The 23,324-nt window shown below is 25.4% G+C and overlaps 1 protein-coding gene across 3 annotated transcripts in view; it reads right to left on the reverse strand.

Moving 5' to 3' along the window:
* LOC129609220 (tachykinin-like peptides receptor 99D) overlaps positions 1–23,324 on the reverse strand; it is a 76,834-nt gene that overhangs the window by 37,559 nt on the left and 15,951 nt on the right. For all 3 annotated transcript variants that reach the window (XM_055521151.1, XM_055521156.1, XM_055521159.1), the window contains exons 4-5: positions 14,007–14,222; positions 10,764–10,914 (exon numbers count right to left, since the gene is read on the reverse strand). In XM_055521151.1, the coding sequence (XP_055377126.1) occupies positions 10,764–10,914; positions 14,007–14,222 (367 nt within the window). The remainder of the gene's footprint in view (positions 1–10,763; positions 10,915–14,006; positions 14,223–23,324) is intronic.

Below are 23,324 nucleotides of genomic sequence, written 5' to 3' on the forward strand. Positions count from 1 at the left end.
CAGATTAAATAAATTCGCGAATATTTTTTCTTCTTTTCCATTTTTTATGGATCCCGTTTTTTAGTTGCTTATATAAAATAAAAAACGCAAAAAACAACAACAAATGCAGTTATTATCCTGTTACTAATTGTCCCCGTACTTATTTTTGTTCTAGGAATTTAAAAAAAAAAATAAAAATTATTACAAAAATTTTTCATTTTATAGACATTTTTTAGCCTATGAATTTTTACTAACTTCTTTATTTTTCTTCTTTTTTTTTTTGATAAAGGTATAATTAATGATAATGAAAGAATTGTGTCTAAATTTAAAGATAAAAAGAAACCAACAGGTAATATAATTTACACATATATGAATATGAATATATTTGTAGATGCACAGTAAAAGCATTTTGAAAGAAACTCAAAAAAACGAAATTTTAAGAGCTCTGAAAAATTATTGTGTAAAAACACTTGAAGAGAAGTAAGAACTAATGTGTTTCCGTAAAAAAATACTTTGAACCTGGCACTTAATTTGTGTAAAAGAAATTATTTGTTTGACATAAAGAGCTACATAACTTGTCTAAACCTATGAATTGAAATTGTAAACCTTTCAAGCCGTTTATTAAAACAAAGTCATAAAAATAAATGAAACAAATTGAAACTTTTATATTTTCTTGGTCTAAATTCTTTGGTTATAATAAGCACAACTTGCTAATTTAAATTTCTTTATTATATAAAAAAATTTAAATTCCCTATTTAGTGTGTCAAAATATTATAATTCGAATTCAATCTGTAAGTACTAGATTGAATCAGTTACCGCTGAAGAAGTTGCGAATGAAGAATTCGAATTTTTCCCAGAAGTAAAAATGGAGATTGAAGCTTTTGGTAGCTTTATTTACGTTTCGCTGAAATTTGATCAGTATTCTACATTTTGTTCAAAATTTTTTCGACATAAAAAATTAGTGCTTTTAGTACAAAGTTCAGTGTAAACCTTGAACTCATTATTTTATAAAATCTTAAATTTTTAATTATTCAATTGTTTTGATTTCAAAAACTAATAAACTAATGAAAAACCTTTAAGAAGTAGATTCCTTTCTATTTTTATATTTAATTTAATATTTGTCGCTTATAAATTTTGCCATTTTTTTCAAAATAGCAAATATCTAACCACAATTTATGATAGTCCAACGTAAAATAAAGAATATTATGGATCATTTTTTATCACTATTGATTGATACGGCAGGCTCAGTGAAATCTGTTAAATAATGAAAAAAAATTCTCATAGGCAGTAAGTTTATTGAAAAAATAAAACATTCGATTGGAAAAATTTATTAATAAGACAGCTGAATAGGTGTACAATAATATTTTATATTATTACTTTTATTGCTCCTAAAGTTAGACCAATTTTTATTGTGTATTTAAAAAACAAAGTAAACATAAAGTAACTTTGATAATTTTGGAAAAGTCACGTCGAGACATCAAACATTATTAATAAAACGAACACAAGAAAGTAAAATATTTTGTCTCTTAACGATCATCTTTTCGCAAACCTTATAACTTTCCTTTTTTTTTTCAATATTATTTTTTGACTAAACGGATATTGTTGCTATGTATATGAAAAAGGTTTATTGTTCTTGAATATCGATCATAAATTTAATGCATTATAGAAACATAATTTTGAAAAATTTATAAAAAAGGGCAGATAAAAAGTTTTTTGATGTTTCTGTGAAGTTTTTGATTACTAAAATTTATTACAAAAAAAAAAAAATATGAAATCAATATTGATGAATAGCAACACTTAAGTTTAGGATTTAACCAAACATAATTTTTTATTGGATTTACATAAATATAATGGACACTATAACTTAAGTATCTATATCAAAATTCGGTTGAAAATTTTCCATTTATCTTGGTACATTTGTAAACCCGTACAAAAAATTATGGGGCAGAGTAAAAAAAATCATTGTTTTTCATATTATGAAAATTGTAATTTTTGTCTAAATGTTTTGAAAATACGAAGAATGTTATTTAAAGTAAGCACATTTTCAAATTGAGTACCGATCATACTACAAAAGATGATCACTTCATAGCAATGATAAGGTGATTATGAATGTGAAACACACCATTCTTTACTAATAAATATACGTTTATAAGGATCTGAAGAATGGTATTAAAAGTGCAGTCTGAAAAAAATATTAAAAACAATTTTCTGAAAATTAAAATAAGTTTTTCATAAATCTAGGTATCAATTTATGAAATTATTTGGAAATTCTTTTAAAATTTTTTTGATTTATAACCTATAGAAATAAATATTGTACAAAGGAAAATTTTTGTAATATTTATTGTGAATTTTAAATTGAAAATCAATTTGGTATAGAAAAGAAAAATTTTTGCTTCAAAAGTTTTTTGAATTCGTAAAAATAATATGGCTGTATGTCGAGTCTTCCAAAAACTATTATAACATTAAAAGTTTACCAATAAAAACTAAAATGAATTTTATATTAAATTTAAAATTATTTTTGTAATATCATTGTGTAGACACAACAAACCCACATTTAAGTGGTATTCAAACTATAAAGGATAAATTTTAATTTAAAACCAATAAATTATTAGAAAAACTAAATATAGGACATAAAAAAACAAAATATTTGGAAATAATTCTTTTTTTTTTCATTTTCGAATAAAAAAATTTCTAACTGAAATAATAATTTTATTCTTGCTTTTAGAAATTTTATTATTTCAATTTCAAGTACCATCGAGCGGGTACTAAAAAATTCATAAATTTAAAAAAAAAATGTATGCAATAAAAATTTATTAAAAGTGTCTATATAATTGAAGCTTTGGACTGAAAACATAATGTCAAAATAAAACTAAATTTAAAAAAAAAAACTATTAAAGCAGTTAAATTTTCTTTGTTCAATTTAGACTTTTTAAAGTTAAACGATGCTTTAATAATAAACTTTGACAGTAATTTTTTTAATTTTAACAGTCAGAATTGCGTTAAAAAATTGTAATATTGCTTCTGAATGAAAAAGACAAAAAAAATATGTATACGGGTTTGTGCAAAAGATGTAACTAAAATAAAATTAATGGATTGTACTTAAATTGACTTTAATGTTTTCGACGACAGTTTGAATCATATGACGAAATTCTCATTGAATTTTCGACAAAATCAATTGAGATCTACGATTTTAACTTTAATCATTGTTATGAATTCTGATTTTGGAAATTTTAAGGTTGAGTAATTTTGCTATCAGGAAAATTGAAAAGTATTTTAAAAAACATAGAGAAATTTTCTTTATTGTGTCACACAGATAAAGAGCAACGCGGAACAGTTAACTTATTAGAGTATAACATGATCGAACTTCAGCAGTTCAAGTAAGATTCTGCAGGGAAAATCATAATATCTTAAATTTTTTTTTTTTCAGTAACTGTTACGGCTTTATTGATGCCTTTCTTTTATATAGGTTGAAAGATTTTTCCATTTTCAGTTATTAAGCATGAATTACTGGATTTCTTTTAGATTTGACTAAGTTTTTGTATTGAATATTACTACATGCGCTGCTCTCTTATTCTAATACTTACGCTATGCTATGAAATTCATAAAGTTTATTATACGATTGACATTTATATTTTTGAATGAAAAATTGAAAATTTATTTGGAAATATATTATAAATGTCTTTGGATTCTGTCAATCAAAATGACAAGATTAAAAAAAGTGTCTTCTGTCACAACAATCATTATTAATAAAGACTTTTTTATTGTTGAAAGTGTTACAGAAGATTATGAAAATGCCATTTTAGCACTTTTCCAAAAAAAAATTGAAAAGAGTGCTTATTAGTTTTATTCTGTCCGTCTGTCTGTCCATGGACATGTTTGCCAAATTTCTACACCCTTGAAGATAGAAACCTGATGTACATAGATCTTTACTAGAAACTTATTTCTGTGGAAGAAAATTTTTACCTATCTCCGCCACTCTAAAATTTATTTTTTCTTTATTTCAAAGACTGCATAAATCGCTCATCCTAAATGTATGCAATCCTGGAAATAGTTTCGTATTTGAATGAAAACAATTTTAATAGTGTGGTAGGTATATATAGATTGTTTTTAAAAACCAGATATTCACTTGTTAATATCTTGGGAAAAGTGCTACAATACAAACCATTCGTTTGATAACCTAAACTAAGTTTTAATTCTTACCTAAACTAAATGGCGAAAGTTCGCCATTTAGTTTAGGTAAGAATTAAAACTTAAGTATAATATTTCGAGAAATTTCATCAATTAGTTTTTTAGATAAGGTAAAAAAAAGTAAAATTGGCCTCTAATTTGGTTTCGGTTTGTGAAAAATTAATAGGTTCATAATTTTAGCACCCCAAATTTATTTAAATATAATATTTCAATTGGTTGATTATTTCTTTTTGTATGCGGAAAAATGTTAAATTAACCCTCAAAAAAAACTAACTTGAGATACACACGTGTACACACAGACATGAAGAGCAACAGACAGACATGTTTCTGAAAATAGTTTACTTACGCTTCCCTATCAGAAAAAGTCCGTTCCGAAACCTCGATATCCGAAATGTGGTGCCATCAGTAAACCTCCCTTTAGCCATGTGATCGGATGTGCGAATGCGATGTGGTCGGTAATAATCGCTTTTCGGAAGAATATAAAATGTGTGTATTTTGCCAATTGGCAGAGAATATTTACTACATACTCGTACAACGGAGCATGTGAATAGATTTGTTCCTGAACAATATAAAAGAATACAAGTGAAGACGAAAATTTTAAAGAATTAAAAATGAAATTTTTTCAAACCAAATACTAAATATTTTAAAAGCTGAACGTTAATCAATGGTGATCAGATTTAGATCTCAAGGACTTTTAAAGTAACTAATATTCAACGAATATTAGCCATTTAATTTAATACAACTCCCTCTTAAAACATTTTCATCTTTGGAAATTGTAAAAAGCATACTTGAAGAACAGCTTCCGATTTACAATAATCAACGGGTTGAAATATTTCACCTCATTTCAATTCCCTTTTAGGAAAGGAAGTGTAAAATAGCATTAAAGAATTTATATGAAAATCTTGGAACCACAAACGTTACTGTGACTGTACCACTTGTCCGTATAATATGTACTGTACATATAACAGTCCGTATTATATTTTCAAACTTTTTAATTTTGCTCAAATCAATTCAATTCCTTTTACAGTGGCATTCTTTTCATCTTGTATACCAAATAGACTCAAAAAACGAGATACTATGTAAAATTTTCTAAAAGTTTCACTTTTGTTAGAAAAGTTTTTGAAAAAAAAAAATACTTTATAATTTATGCCCTAGCATAAAGTCACATGAAATCAATGTTTTCGAAAATCGACTTAGTAAATTATTTATTAGTCCCATTTAACTTTCAATTTATTTATTTATAAATTTTTTCTTCTTTAACAAAGGACAAAACAAAGGACAATCGATTTGAACCAAAAAGAAATTTTTTTGTTCTCTTCATCATCATTGATATTTCTTTGTTTCATCAACACTTTTACCCTCTTCAAGTTGTTTGTGCATTTGTATTGTGTCAAAATTTTAAGGTTATGTTTATTTATTTAATATTTGTTTTCGATTTCATTTTGATAAACGTGCTTTAACTAAAATATATAAATTGAATTCATGACACAATTCATCAACTCTGGAAATGTTTTAATATTTCAACAATTTTATTTTACACTTTATTTTAGGATTTTTTTCTTTACGTTTAATAAATATTTAATTTTTGGAAGTTGGAAGTTTTTCTTATATTTTTCTAAAAAAATGTCAACCTTTCAGAAATTTATATATTTTTTTTTCTTTTGAAATTATAAAAAAGAACAAAGATTGTGTCTGTAAAAAATATACATTGTTTTTTCACTTGAAATTAGAAAGAAATTTTTTAAAACGAATGATTCAAGTTAGAAATATAAGTGAGACGCGTTCAGAAACAAAGTGATCCAACCAACAACTTAATCAATTTCGAAATAATTGCATAAATTTATTATAAAAATATTAACCTTTGTAAAATGGTTCAAGGATAAGATTTCTATTGATAAAGACAATAATGTAATAAATGAAATTTAAAATCTTCCTTTGTCACCAAAATGAAAAGTGGAAAGAAAACCGATCTAACCAACGGCTAAGCTATAATTCTTTCATCCAGTAAGATAAAAACATTTTGAATAAAAGAATTACATAGCGTTAATTCATTACATTCGTGGTTCAAAAAATTGGTCTAAGCCTTATTGTTTCGTTTTGTAATATAAGTGTTCTAAATATAAACCTGGATCCACAATTTAGAGTAAAATTACTTAATAAATATTAATATTAAAATTGTAATTCTTAGAGTTGGACCACTTTGGCTTTGGTTGTTTTAAATATAGGATTGCATAGTCAAAATAATATGCAAAAATATAAAAAAAAAATCAAAAATGGCGCATTGGAGGCCTATTAAAAAAGTGGAATATAAAAAGAGAATAGAAATGAATAATGAATGTGATCTTATTTTGTATGTCATTTTGTTTCATTCTGGTTTATTTTAATGCCATGAAAAATATGAAAAAATGAACACATAGAAACTCATTACATAAGTTTTTGTTTTTATAACTAATTCTCCTTTATATGAAATCTCCGATATCAAATAAAATCAAAATGAGACAAAACAAACATGGAATTTTTTTTTCAATGTCTGACATTTTTTATATACATACACAAATGTATGATTGTGGTAAATAGAAATTACGTTTGATTGATTAAAATTCGAAATCGAAAGTCTTTTCTAAAATACTCAACAAGAATCGTTCTCTGTTACTGATTTTAGTTAACCGTTTAAAGTTCAACAAGTGGAAATTTTTATTAAACGTAACAATAAAGATTTTAAAATTTTAGGAATATTGCAAGAATTTTATGATTGTGCTACCAAAATTTTTTTAATGTAGGTCTTTCTATGACCATTTATAGAATTTTTATAGAAAAACACAAATTTTTAATTATAAATTTTCTTACTATAGTAAATAATTTCAAACAAAAGTATCTATGTATATTTGAAGGGACGAAGCTCTTAAAAATATTTTTGAAGCTGAATCTTTGTTTTACTATAGAATTATCTAAAAAGAAAGTACAATGTGTGTGAGTAAATTCTTTTATAACGGAATAAAATCCAATAACGGAATTTCCAAAAAGAAATTTGTTCATACTCTAACTTGCCTACAATTAATTGTTTATCGTAAAGTTCTAGGGTTATCATCCATTGCGACCTAAAAAATAAATAAAGTTCTCCCAGGCTTTCTTTGCTGCGGCCTCACATAAAGTGTTTTTGCCGCCCTTCTTCGCTAATTATTTTGGCTACGTGAATACACAATTGAAAAATTAAAAATCTGTGCAAATATTTAAATAAAAAAAAATTGGACTACGATTGAATTTGCCAACTAAAGAAAGTAATCGGGTAATGGTGTTTATCCACAAAAAAAACTGATTATTAACCTCAAAGTGATATGCTAAATTTTGTCAAAGAATTTGAATGGATTAGCGGGAAGAGGTGTGTTGTGGAGTAATGCCTATGTGTCACCTATTGGTTTAATTTTGGATAGCAGCGTTGGAGGTGCCACATACTGTTCCTATCTAAACGACTAACTAACTTCACTAGTTAATTTTGTACCATAATATACAGCAGAAACATTTTTATGGAGCAAAATATTAATATTTAATTTTCTTATGTGATTTTTCGTTGCACATACGTATTATCTTCCTATAATTTCGCTTATGTACATTTTCAATTTAATAGGAATTCCATTACAATTTCCAGAAAGATAATGGAGATGAGCCTTGCATAAATCGCTTAAATAAGTGTTGCTTTCTTTAAACGTAATTAATTTAAATAAAATTTTTAATTAAATTTCGAAAATCAGTGCTTTCAGGAGTTTTAAATTAAATTATCTAAACAATAAGGTTATGTACATTTCGTAAGAGGGTAATTTCAAGAGGGTTTTTTTACAAAACTTTTTAAACATTTTCGATATTTTATTGAATAGAAATAAAATTTATTTTTTATGTATGTGTGTGTATGTATATTGTCGTTCAGATTAGCACAAAAAGTAAAAAAATTGTGCTTTGACTTTAGATTTAAAATTTTCTAAATGAAACTACGTCAGACTCCTATAATAATATCGATTTTATTTCTTTTTTAATGCTTGAATGCTTTCCTCGTTTAAACATTTCAGAAAATTTACATTTTTGAAATTTATTTTTTATTCACGCTTGTAATTTTTGTTTTGTAATTTCAAAGCGTATTCCAAAAGCAAAATACATTTTCTTTTCTTATGTGCCTTATTTCATATTTAAAATTTTTTAAAATGGTATACTCTGCAAGAATTTTATATTTTCTTTAAGTACATTTTAGCAGAAACCATAAGGAATTTCTAATTCTGTTTAAAATGTTCAATATTTTTATTTTTATATTCAAAAGGTTCTCTACAACGTTCTTCAAATAGTTAGGTTCAAAAGTAAAAAAAAAGGGCCAAGAGAACAAAAGAATATTGAATACGCTAATTATAATTTCTGAAATTAGGAATTCCAATAATATTTTGAGAATTAGAGTATGTTTACACAATATTTTGCCACCAGTAATTTTCTCATATATCTACATATTTTAAAACTCCTATAAATTGTTCTTTATGCAAATAATGCATGTGTATTTAGATACGTATTCACCGAATTCGTTAGAGTTTCCAACTTTATAGAGCTTTGTCACACTTGGTTTTTAATTAACGTATAATAAGCACAATTATTTTAATTTTTGGTTTGTTATGTCATTTTACAAAATTATATTGACAAACAACGTGCTTATTCTTCGTTTTGAAATAAGCATATAAAAACACCTTTCTATAATTCTCGACCTGTGCTACCTTTACAAAGTTAGAAATTGAATTTTATATTTTTTTTCATTTTCCTTTGTTCTATTGTAAGACATTAGAGTGATGCGGGATTATAATAAAATATACATATGTACATACTGTATATTGACTCGTGTTTGTGTATTATTTTAAAGAAAAATTTTTCTATTTCAAAATTACATTCATGTTATACCCACACTTTAGGAAAGGTAAAAAAAAAAATTCTTAAAACAAATACACAGAAGTTATGTACATAAAATAAAATCACATAAGTGACACGTTATCTAATGGAGACGTGTTCACATTTCAATGTCTTTAAAGACTTTTTAAATAAATTATTTTAAAGATATGGTAGAGAGATGCAAAGGGATATAAGTAGATATGTGTACTTAGAATGAAAAATGCTAGAAGATTTTTAGTGTTATTGCACCAAAAGCTAAAGTAATTTAAAGTTGAGTAGCATATTTAACATATTCATTGTATCTTAATCAACAGGAAAGCTCTTATATTTATCTTTTCAGGAAAAACAGATTTGTCACTTAAAGAATTCGTATATGTTGTAATGTATATACAAGATATTTTGTTGTTTTAAGAAATGTCATGGGATCGTTAACAAAAATGGAAATCTTTGAAGAGTGAAAAATAATTTAATGGAAGAGTTAAAATAATTATTTTTTGATATTATGCGATGTAAAATTTAAACTTAGTTTTCTTAAATTTCTTCACTTGTATAATAGAGGCAAAACAAAGAATTATGATGCTTTTGTTGCAACAAGATGAAATCTCCTAAGGTGAATTTAATTAATATTTAAGTGAAATGAACATGCAATTCAACTTAACGGTCGAACAACTACTATAGAAACTAAACTTAGGTGTATTTTAAAGATATTCATATCATTTTGAAGATCTAAGTGTTATTTTAGAAAATTTAAGTAATTCCTCTTAGTACTCTCTAAACAACCCGAAATACCCAAATATTTTAAAAGAAGTTGTTCATTAAGTTAATCATGAAACTCTTAATATTACGATTTACATTTAATTACAACTAACTATGTGCATGTACTTAAAGTATGATGTCATAAGTGATAAATAGACTTACAGTTGCAATTATACAGATTAATAAAAATGCTTATATAAAACTCCGTGCACAATAATTTTCTAGGTCGAACTCGAAAGTTTTTTTATTCTAAAACAGATTTAAATTTTTCGCAGTATTATTTATGTATTTTCAAAATTTCATCAATATGCTTAAGTACTCGTAAGTCCTAAAATTACTATAAAAGCGCAAATGCTTTAAATAATTAATATTATAGAAAGAGTCTATTGACACTGAGGAATGATTACATATTTGTATGTAAAATTTGTTAAAATACAACAAACTTTCTGTTTCAAAGGAAGTTAAAACAGAAAAAAAAATATGACTTAGAAAATTTCAAATTTAAGGACACATGAACGTCGAGCGAAAAAATTAAATTCTATTTCATTGAAATGGAAAAAACCATAAAATAGTTTAACTAAAGACTTTTGTTGGTTTTAAATTTCAAAAGTAAATTCTTGGGTGTATTATTTTTAAAATTTTATACATTCTACTTTGCTATGACCATTCCAGAATCTGAAAAAAATGAATACCTTTTTATTAACCACATCATGTCCCTTCGGACTTAACAAGAAGAATTTTTTTTTTTTGGTTCTTATGGTATCTATATGGTAAAGCTCTGTGTATAAGAATAGTGGATAGGTCAACTACGTTTATAAAAGAAAAAATTCCAGCATAAGAAAAATAATAAGTAATACTTAAGTGAAAATATTTGATCATACAAATGAAATTTACAATGTGAAATACGAAATTTTTTCATTACTTACTCTTCTTTTACTTTTTATATTCTCTAATTGACGGTGTGTACATTCACCAATACTTTGTGATCCCCATAATTCCAAACCTACTCTAGCGTATGTATAAGACATTGATCCAATTGGTATGAAATATGTCAGAAACATAAAGACGATGTTATATCTGAAATATGTAAAATAAAATTAATTTGAATTTTGCACGATAAAATTTTTTTTTTTAAATGAAGTCAATAAAATTTGAAGACATAACGGTGTATATTATTTGTTTATTCAGATTGGTTTTCATTCAAAAAAAACAAAAGACTTTTGCTTTAAATCTGAAATTTTATCATGACTGACTTTGAATTTGTAACGCTTTATAATTGAAAATTTACCATACATTTTATGATGTATATTGATTTTAAGAGGGAAAACAACCCTCGCGTTTTTCAATAAAGTCTCTCATTTATACTTAAAACTCAAAGTTAAGAAATCATTCATAATACGTGAAATTAAATGATATGAAATTAAAATATGTAATGGATTGTACATATCCATAATATGTACATATCCGTAACGAGATAAAATCGCAACACTGCGCGACATAAAGTTTAACAATCCGTTTTAGATTTTCAAATGTTCGTGTTACAATACAATATAATTAAACGCCGTGTACATTTTCAATAGAATCAAATATTTAAGAGATCAACTATTAGATGAAAATATTATCCAATATAAGAATGGCTTTTTTGTTAGTTAATTTATTTAATTGCATACTTAGTAGCCGGATGGTATGCAATTACATAGAAAAAATTTGAACTACCATAAATAACAACTGTGATACTAAATTAAATGGCAGTTCTAATATGAATCATATAATAATTTTAAGAAACGTTTTCAAAAAATATTTTACATCTGAGTTTTTTCCATAAAAATTGTAAATTTCAACAAATATTTTTCGATAAAAATGTAAAATTGCATGTGCAAAATTCATGTTTTCAAATATGGAATTAAACTCAAATTTTTATTATGATTTATTATGAAGTAATCGACATGGTTTAAGTGTAATGCATATTTTCGTATCTATAGTAATACCCATGTTTAAGAATTTTCCATTTATATGCATTTCTATACGTGCAATTAATATGGAAGACTTACTTCACTGCTTAAAGCTTGAAGAAGAAAATTATGAGTATTATAAAAATGAGAGGTGTAAGTAGAATGTTGTTGAAAATAAAATAAATTTTCACTTAAATTTAACAGTGCACTTTGTTATGTCTTCATTTACACAAAAGAATAATATAAAATTGAAATAAATTATTTGCAAGCATTTTACAGATGAACAAATAAATAGAAAAAATAAAAAAAAATCAGCTAATTCGATTAGTTTCGCCATTTGTTGGAATTCTTTTCTATTTATATAAAATTTTTTATTGTTAAAATTGAATTCCTTGCTTTATTCGAAAATTATATTATAATTCTTTTAATTTCTTTACAAGTTTTTGCTTAGAACGTTGGGAACAAAAGAAATGCCATAAATGTAATGTGGTTAAAATCACTATAATTTATTGAAAATTCAATGCAGATTGTTTCCCGCAAAACAATAAGAAGGAGACCATTCCTTCCTCGATGCGAAAAATTCTCGTTAAATGTAATTTATAAGTAAAGCAAGCAAATGTTTTATATTAAAGTATTTATAATTTCTAATCAGCCCGAAGAATTCATAAATTTTATGAACATGAAATTTTTATGAATGAGAAACTCTCTCTAAACATATTTATGTATATATTTACCTAACTATTCAAACTTAATAGTGTTATTAACATTTAAGAAAAAATTGCTCATTTCAAAACGTTTCTTTTCAAGATTTTAATAACCTTGATAATAACATTTTGAAGCATCGTAAATACTTTATACCAAACCATAATAGCTTATTAAATCTTAACAAGGTTGTACATATATCATATACTATATATATAGCAATTGAATGTGTGTTTAAAAATAATATTATTTGAAATAAATAAACTTCTTAATGATTTGTAAGGGTTTGTTGGTTCTAAGAAAAAATTATGTCGCCACAAGGATTAAGGGATTAAGGAAGATAAATTCTACTTTTGATCGCAAAATCACTAACGTAACAAAACAATTCATATGTTTTGAATGACGATTTGTAAAGTTTTGCACATACTTTTTCCCATAGTAGAGAAAGGAGACGGTGAGGGACGTAAATATAAATCATAATATAGTAATATCATATATATGTATGTTTGTATCATATTTCTAACAGTTAACTTTTAAAGGTATTTTAGTGTTAAACTAAGTACACGTGGATGTCTGTTTTCATTACTGTACCATTAAACAGAGTATTCTTTCGTGCACTTCACATTGGATATGAAGAGGGAACGTTTTTCTAAACTTAATTGAATGCGATAGCAGTTATGTTTTAAAAAGAAAATGAAATGTTTTTAAAAAAAAAAGTGTAGAAAACATCCTTACAGTGCATAAGAGAGAATTGTTTATTTTATTTTTCTATGTACTCATAAATTGAATTTGTGCATACAATGGAATTTAAAAATTCATACATACACGCATGATGATTCTTTAGAAAACTCTTATATAGTAATGAATTTTTCTCAGAAAATAAAAAGTAAACTAAATAGTAAAACAAAAATGAAAATTCTATATTCTAGGTATAATTTTTTTTTAAGTTTTCAATTATATTTTAATTATAATTACATAGAAACTGAAGGAAAATTCAAAGAAATTTAAAATAAAGTTAAAAATTTCTTAATAAAAATGTAATAAAATGTTAACAGAATCAATTAGTACTATACACGTAAGGTACCAATATGCAATTTGTTTTCTTAATTTATATTAAGAGAATTATGCCAATATTGTGTCACGGAACAATATTCTTAGATGTAATATGCATTTCTTTTATAACAGTATTCTATCTATAAGAATTAAAAGAGCAGTTTTGCATAAAATTCGAAGAAGATGCTGACACCACAGATAAATGTTGATGAAGTTAGAAAAAAAATAATTGATTATAAGTATAGACTCGGTAGTGATATGGAGTGGCAAAGTGGCATGTACTATATTTATTCTGTAATAAGTACATTGGTAATATTGATATTGCGGCAACTTTGTTATTAATTTAATTTGTAAAAGCAAATTCAAATTTCATATGTTAAAATAAGACGATCTTTATAGATTAGTAACAAAATTATAAAAAATTTTATATTTATTCAAAAACAATATTTTTTATTTACTTACACATACTCCTGCAGTGAATTATTTGTTTCACCATCTGGCCATTCTAAAAAACAAACTATACGTTCACCACCATCCTCTAATTCTAAACTTTCTGTTTTAAAGAATAGGAACATCGGACATGCAATAACGACTGATATTATCCATATACCCGCTGCTATAGCTAATGTACATCTTTTACCCATACGTGGTTTTAATGGATTTATAATGGCCATATACCTAAAATCCATCAATCAAAATAACAAAAAAAAACAAGAAAAAACAAGAAAAATTAGAAAATGATGAATTTATTAAAATTTTTAACTTTTAAATAATTTTTACGTTTCTTGAATATTATGTGTGTGTGTGTTTTTAAAATATATTTGCGAGTACATACTTAAATGAAGATAATCCATTAAGTAAACTATAACAAAATTTAATTTTAATAATGCATTTTGATAATTGCATTCTAAGTACAATAATATTATTCATTCAATTTAATTGCAGGTGGAGGTCTCGCTAATAAAATATTTTCTTATTTATATACGCAATCGGATTTATGAGAAGAGCATATGAAATACCGGGAAGTTGGTTAATAAAGTTGGGTCAAGCCAATGGTTTGTATTGTAGCACTTTTCCCTTCAACAAGTGAAAATTCTGCTTTTAAATACTCTAGGATTGCATATATTTAGGATGAACGATTTATGCAGTCTTTGAAATAAAGCAAAAATTAAAATAAAGTGGGGGTAACATAATGCTCGATTTTAAGGTTTAATTGTGTGAGTTAAGAAAAATAATTATATTTTCTAATGTCATGAAATTTACCGTTAACTTTTTGCGTTTATAGAAATTTGAAAAAGCTTGCGGTTTCTGAAATATAGAATGTCAAAAATTCAAATTTTACAAATTTCAAGGGGCGATAACTTGAGGGGGTGGAGATGGAAAAAAATTTTCTTCTAACGAAATGAACTATTTGTTAATGTCTAAAAGTCCCTAAAATTCTAAGTCAAGCTTCTACAGGCTGGGGTCTAGAAGAAAAACGACTTCCAAAATTTGGACTTGAGATAACGGTAAATTTGAACGGCCATTTTGTTTTTCTAAAATTTAACTATAGTATACTGCGCTAGGGGAAGCTAGCCGATGCCTTTCTGCCTTTGCAAAATTTCAAAAATGCTTATGGTTTCATTGCAACAAATTGTTAAAAAAGGCCATTTTTAAGGTTTTGGGGGGGGTATAACTTCTAGAGGAGGGGAGATAGGTAAAAATTTTGTTCTAAGGAAATAAGTTTCTAGTAAAGATCTATGTACGTACAAAATTTCAGCTTTCTATCTTCAAGGGTGTAGAAGTTTTGTAAAAAAAAAAGTGTCCACGAACGGACGGACGGACGAACGGACAGAGTGAAACTAATAAGCACTTTTTTCAAAAAATTTTTGGAAAAATGCTAAAAAAGGAAAGCGTTTCTCTATATAGAAAAAGATTAAGATTAAAAGCTGTTTTTTGCAATAAAAAGGATATAAAATCTGACGGTGAATAAATTATTTTTATGCGCCTTTAAACCCTTTTCGTGGTATGAATTGACTTTTAATAGTTCAATAATATCAATGTAGTTTCAATAGTTCAAATGTTCAGGTTCAAATGTAATATTTCTAACAAACCATCAAATTTCAGTTACTTGATTATTAATCAATTTATCTGTTGCTTAATAATTGAAATACTGAAGGTAAAATGTAGTCAATTAAACTGGTTTAAATTTTTAAATTAACAAATAAAAATTTAAATTTTTGATTCTTATGATTTCTAAGATTTTTTATGGTGTGGTGCAACAGAAAAATGAGGAAATATTTTTGACTTAAATTCAATAATTTAATATGAAGCACATTTCCTAATTTTTAAAATTTGAAATTTTTTTAAACTTGAGTTTGTTAAATACATATCTTTTACATATTTTCCCAATGTTTCCCTATCTTTGTTCTATGTTTTTGTAAAGTGCAAATCAAAAATTGCAAATATAGAAGCCATACATGTTTTATCTCAGTTCCTTAATTCTAATAAGGAAATTTAAATTTTAAAGCGGTTTTGTTTCATCTGTAATGAAATATTTTAAATGTTTTCTCTTAATAACCAAAATGTTGCCTAAAAGTATTTTAAGCATGTTATTTTTATTTTTATAAATATTCTCATGTTTTCTTTTTCTTTCAATAGAGTTTCAAGGGCAATTTAAAAGATATTTCTTTCCTGAAACAAAACATAAAAACGGAAAAATCTTCAATAAAAAACTTTCAACTTTTGAAAGTAAAAACTAAAAACAAACTTTTCAAAAGTTAATTTTTCCTCAAAGCAAATTAATTTAATTGAAAGTTAAAAAGGATTAAATTTTCTTTTTAAGAAAATTTTCATATTTATTTCGAAAGTAAAAGCTTAATTATTTTCAAAAATTAAGAAAAAAAAAACAATAAATTGAAATGCTTTTTTAATTAAAGGTAAAAATTTCACGTGCTCTAAATTATGTTTTGTAAAAATAACTTTAAAATAAATTTTCCTAAAAATTTAAGTTATGTTCATAGTTCATATCTCATGGTTTTTGCGTCACTATATGCGGAAACTATTCAATGACCTTTTTCAGTTCGTCTGTACTTAAATCTAAGGAAAAATGGTTTTCGGTAAATGAGAATATTTATAACTCTATTACCCTAACCATTAGGTACAAGTACTTTGCATGTTGAATTAGTTGAAGAATACCAAACTTCTTTGGAATTGCATTAAATAAAAACAACATTCCTTTTCGCTATAAAAATTGAATCCAACCGTATAACACTCAAACCAATTCTTAATATTGCCTATTAAAATTCTTTTTAGCACAGTTGAAAAAACCGTGCAATACACTGCAAACGGTATTTTCTACTTTGGCAAAAATGTTAAACAGGCTTGTTAAACACACCTAGAGAAATCGAAATTTGACTCTTGGCAAAGGTTTATTTTATACTATTCTTAATTCGCCAAAAATTTTCGCAGTTATTCTCGATAGTAAACTGAATTCATAAATAGTAAATTTCAATTCAAGTACACTTTCTTCAACTATAGTTTCATAGATATGGTAAAAAGTGAAAAATCGACTAGTAGCGAGAGATCAGTTTCCAAGCTCTAATTTTTTCGAAAAATTGACTAATTTTGATACTCGGATTTAAAATATTAAATTAATTAATATTTTTTAATTATTACTCTCTTCATTTGCAAAAATATATATTCTGCCTATAGCAAAAATTGCTGATACCTGATTTCCCGGAAAAGTAAGGAAATCAAATGTTCGTATTGTTGGAAATGGGCTTAATTTTAAGTTAATTTTCTCAAAATATTCAAAAAAATATAAGATCGGCCATTGTAAAATGAGTCCAATTCCCGAATTCTAATATATCCCAAAAGTAGATCAGTAAACTCAGATATAAATATTTATGAAAATTGGTTCATCCAAAATTAAGATACACGAGTTGACACACTTACAGACTATTTCTTTAGGTTTGAGTTGTAAAATTTCAGCCTTTGATAAATTTAAAGAAAACCACAAACATTTTAACACTGAAGTAAACGCCTTATTCATTCATAAACTGCTTAAATATTAAAATTAAATTTGTGTCCAATAGCCGAATGTTCGGTCAAATTTATTTCTCAAACTCAAAAAAGGAAAATTTATGTTTTTATGCACCAATAAATTCCTTTTATTCGGTTGGTTACGTCAGGACAATAACAAAGGAAAAAACCTTACCCTTTTCTTTAACTGATTATAATTTATTTAAATTTCGACCTTAATTATTACTTTTTTCGTTACTCTTTTCCAATGTAGAAAAAAAAGATAAAATTAGAAAACTCTGATAATTAATATTTTGTATTTTCAAATCGGTTCTACAAATAAATTTTTTTAAAATCGGATTTTCGATCTCTTTTAACATTGACAATTTATTGTTCTTGGACAATTGGGCTTTGTATTGCGATTTTATCTAAAATAGTGTTTTTATATTATTCTTAGCAACGGCTTCGTTTAGAACTGAATGTGTATAGTTATTTTGACTAACAGTTGAGGATTGTAAAATAAGAATATTAAAATAAGTTTATTATTTTGGCTATTAAAAATCACACTTTTATATGGGCCGAATCTTGAAACATTTAAGGTACGTAGGTGTTTAAGGTAGTCAACTAAATATTTTTTATACGTCATGCCTGTATGTGAACTGTAGCCAGTGCTATATAGTAAAGTAGATTATTGTTTTAAGAAATTATTTGCAGTGAATTTTTTATCACTTCGGTATATTGATTTGCAAATTGTCCTCTCCGAATTTTTAGGTTTCGTTTTTAAAATATTATGAACGGCGTCTGGTTAAAGACTGATTGGAATCAATGTTTAATGATATAACATATTTTTTTCACACCCATATATCAAAAAGCAGTAGTACTGTATAAGAAAATTTATATTTTGAAATCTTTATGCAAATTAAATAAAATCGGAAATAAAACAAAATCGTTATCTTTTTTTTTTGAATGAAAAGGAATTGAGGAAAAAAAACCATTTTTATGTTACATGGTACATATTTGTTGTTTAATGTATACAAGGACAATTTAATATAATATGTACATACATATGTACACATTAATATAATATCCTTACAAACATTTAAATTTCAGAATATAATTTAATTATATTGTTCTTTGCTCTTTAATAATGGACAAAAGCGAAAAAGTTTTCCATCTTCATTTTCTTCCCATTCCAAATGATTTTTTCAATCATTTTACTACCTACTTACATACATACATATATGCATACATATTATGTATGTACGTGGTTTTATACGTCAGGAGTATTTTAAAGTTTTTTATAATCCTAAGACAATTTCTTTAACGATATTAAGAAATAAAATTTTGTTATCTAAATTAGAAAATTAAATTGGCTCAGGCACTCATTCAGTAATTATGTACGTATGTATGTAGATCATATTTCATACTACATATATACATAATATAGATAAAAAGTTTTGAAAATGGAAAACAATTAAGAGCTATACAAACTACAAAATTATGTACACACATATACACATGCATACATACATATGTATATGCACAAATGTACATGAAAAAAACAAGAATCGTCCTTTTTTCTTAAATTCCAAATATTAAAATAAAATATTGTTGCTATGGTAAAACATTTTTGTGTCACAATTAAATATTTTAATAAACTACTGCATTTTTTTTATAAGGATTAATTTGTATTTCCAGAAACGATTAATATTTTTTTATGGTAGTGAAATTAATATGCCAATTGAACCGATATCAATTACATTTTTTACTTGCTTTAAAATAAATTATTATTATTTTTTTTATTGTTCTACAATTTTTAGAAAATTATCGACAAAATTGAAAATATTTGATTGGTTTGAGTATTTCTATCTGTACATCTGCCAGCAATTAAATTAAATGTACGAACATTTAAAGAACTTCCAGACTCTTAGATGTTAAAATCAAAAAGCTTTCCGCAATATTTTCGCTCATGCACTTCTACCTTCTAATTAAGTTTAAGGTTTTGTAAATACCAAGAATTTTATAATTTAGTATTTACTTGTGTTGACACAATTGATCAGTTGCGAACTGTGTCAAACATTTGCAATATTTACATTTCTAATATTTATTTCCCCTAAACTTTCAGCCAAAGTTTTATAAAATTATAAGAGAATGGGAATGACGGATATGAAAACATGTAAAGTAAATGGACGACACGTACAAATAAAAAGGTTATTGTAAATTTTTGTAGCTTCCCCCAGCAAAGTTATACAACAGAATAATTTTAACAAAATGCCGTGTACATTTTCATTCATCATTTCGTCTATTCCCAAAAAATATTAATTTTATAACTTTTAAATATTTAATTTAAAAATTTGGGAACGGAAATGTGCTATTGAAAGTATAAGTTATTGGTTTGTTCAGAATTTATTCAATTAACGATGTCATTCATGCGGATTCAAATTTCGCTTTAATTAATAAAGAAATATTAAAAATTTTTTAATAGAATATTTTAAAATTTTTATTACCCATTTTTGTATTACTTACTGGTCTAGGATACAAATTTTGCAAACGCATATATGGACTTTTTATGTCATTAGTATAAAGTTTCAAATCATGTTATCGTTTCCATAGCTCTTAATATCATCAAGATCAGTAACTCTTGACTTATTTCTATTTTTTATTTGAAAATAATCTAAGATTTTGAAAATCAATAAAAAAATAGGAATAGGAAAATTAGTAGGAACAATGTTTGGAACGTATTAAAAATTTACCCCAAACTCAAAAACCGTTGAGTAAGGTTAACAAATTTTTCGCAAATTACTAAAAATTGTTACCGTCGAACACGATCAAATATTTTTTTAACCAGCTGTTATACAATTCCGAAATTCCAAATCTGACATCAACAGATTTGGTAATAGGACAACTATTCCGTTCAATTTTGGTTATGTTAAGCAAAGTTCTTAAAAAGAAAAGTGTTCCGACTAAACAATTTGTCTGATTAAAGCTAATTTGTGATATCTATTTGATATCACAATTAGATTGTAATTTTTGATATCAAATAGATATCACAAATTATTTATTACAAATAATTTGTGATATCTATTTGATATCATTTGTGATATCTATTTGATATTTTCTTGTATTAACGTACAAGAAAATTATTTGGACTGACAATTGACAGATGGTAGATGGCCAGATTTACGTGATATGTCAAATTTTGCATAGATTTGAATTGTTGCTTTTGATTTTATAGGATGTTGTTAGAAAAATCCGAGCTTATTACAAGAACGTACTGTTTTTTCTAACTTTATGTTGAAAATCAATCAATAGATATTGTATCACATTTCAGAGGAAAATCACATCGATAGGATATTTACTTTTTCTATGAAAGATTGAAAAAACAGTTCAAAAATTATTTTAAGTACATGTTTTCATAAAAAGTTTTATTGTATCAAACACGTTTATATGTACATTTAAATGCATACATACACAACTATTACACTTTTTACCAAAGACGCAAAATAAACATTGGTGAACAAAAACTAATTTAAATGATTTATTACAAAATATTGAATCCCAAATAAATAACAGTATTTTATTAAAAGTCAATTTTAACAGAATTTTTACCTATAAAATAAAATTGACCTACTCATATAATCAACTCATATTTCTAAGAATTTTATTTTGAATGTCCAATCAATATTGAACATAAATTTCAATTCGATATAATTTTTTTCTGGACATGATCGCAATTATTATGTGTGGGTGGATTGAACGAGTAAAATCATTTCATATTTCATATTAAGTCCTTCAACAGTTTATTTTATTAGCTAAAAATTTATTGCATCGCATATAAAAGAAATTTTATTCTTAAATACTTTTCAGGCATATATGCTTATTAGTTATGCAGCTCATGTATAATCTTCTATTAGATGATGAAATTTATTATTTACGCAAATAGATATGTGTATGTATAAATCTTATGTTTGCACATATGTACATATGTATATGCTAACCTTAAACACAGCATTTCAATAAGAAGTCGTTGAATAATATAAAATGAGTTATGATATGGGTTTTAATATTCAGAAAAAACATACGTACGTACATAATATGTGGTTAGATTTAAAAATTTAATGACAGTTTTGTTCGCGAATGTTCTATATAGCTGTCGTAATTATGTCACAACAAAAAATGCCTTAAATAAATTTAGCTTAATAATAAATAATAATTGAAATGACGTAATAAAGAAAATTTTAAATAATAATAAATGAATTCATTGAATTTTCTTTAGCAAATTCAGTTAAATAGGTCCTCCATGTGAAATTTTCTTTGAAATTTTTATGTTGTCAATAATAACAAAAAATATTATGGGGGTATATTAGAAAAAATCACAATTTTGTATTGGTTCAATAATAATTGCTTTAAAGCAAAAAAAAATAAGAATTGACCGTATAAAACATTTAATACCCGTGTGACTATTTTAAAAAATTTATATGTCCGGGACCCAACAAAAGTTCTTATAAGACTGTGTCAATATTTCAGTAAAACAGTGGCCATGTGAATAAAAGACCCCTGTTTTGACTGAACATTTTAAAATGGAATTAAATTTGACAGAATTTAAAGAAAAGTAGCAACTTTTTCCTTTTAAGAAGGTAATTAAAAACTGACTTTTGTAGGACTTTGTCGAATTAAATCTTTTCGAGGGGGATAAGTTTGGGTAGTAATTTCCTTCTTCAAGGAAATCGGTAACGATCAGTCTATTTTTGTAGAAGAAAATTACTACCCAATTTATTATGCTCTCTGTCTAAGCTAACCAAAGAAAATGTGAATTTTTCTTATTGTTTTAAGCATTTGATTATCTTTTCTTCCAAATTTTTTTACAAAAATCTAATGGAGAAAAAAAAAAATTTTTTAACAAAATAAAGATCAAAGTAAAATTTAATGGGAAAACTTTATTTCATATAAATTGAAACATACTTGTACTTTAAATTCTAAGAAAAAAAGATTTTTTCAGATTGACGGTAGGAAATCCGTAACAAAACAAAAATTTCAGGAAACTGCTTCTTAAATTAAAGAGAATTTAGGATTAAATAATTTTGAGTAGAAAAACAATTTCATTAAAATTAAATTTTTTTACGTGGTCACATCTTTTACGGAGCAGATTTGCATGTTACAGTTGTAATAAATAATATTCCAATAAACTTTTATTTTTTATACCTCAAAGGAACTATTCTAACAGGCATTGTTATTTAGTATAAGCAATCAACCTGTTAAAATTTAAAACAGTTTATAAAACGCGATTGATATTTTCGATTTCCTTCAATTCTATGTTCAGAATATCGCCTACACTAAGCTGGCGAAACCCCCGTTTATATTATTTTTGTTGTATCAATGCCTTTCGATAATGGAACAGATTATATTCGACTAAAACTTTGTGTTAATTTGTTTTGTACAAAGTGATTATTCTTAAATTTTTACTTGAATTTAAGGTGCGAAGAAATACTAGTGATTTACTTCACAGCAAAATTATTTTATTGGAAATTTTTTTTTTTCAGTACAAATGCTCTTCTCTTCTTCACAAAGAAATTTTTTTGCTTTTAAAATTTCATAATTGTAAAATAAATTCATAATGATTTCCAAAAATAAATTCCAGTAATATAATTTATAATATAAGATGAAAAGTGGTTTAACAATAAGGATAAAAAGGATAAAATAACTGTTTATTCGTTGAAAACTTTATCCTCTGTAAGACTTGATTATTAAAGTATTTAAAAAGATACTTGAAAAGGACTT

This window comes from Condylostylus longicornis, unplaced genomic scaffold, assembly GCF_029603195.1.
Source record: "Condylostylus longicornis isolate FDR11 unplaced genomic scaffold, ASM2960319v2 ptg000004l, whole genome shotgun sequence".
NCBI lineage: Eukaryota > Metazoa > Arthropoda > Insecta > Diptera > Dolichopodidae > Condylostylus > Condylostylus longicornis.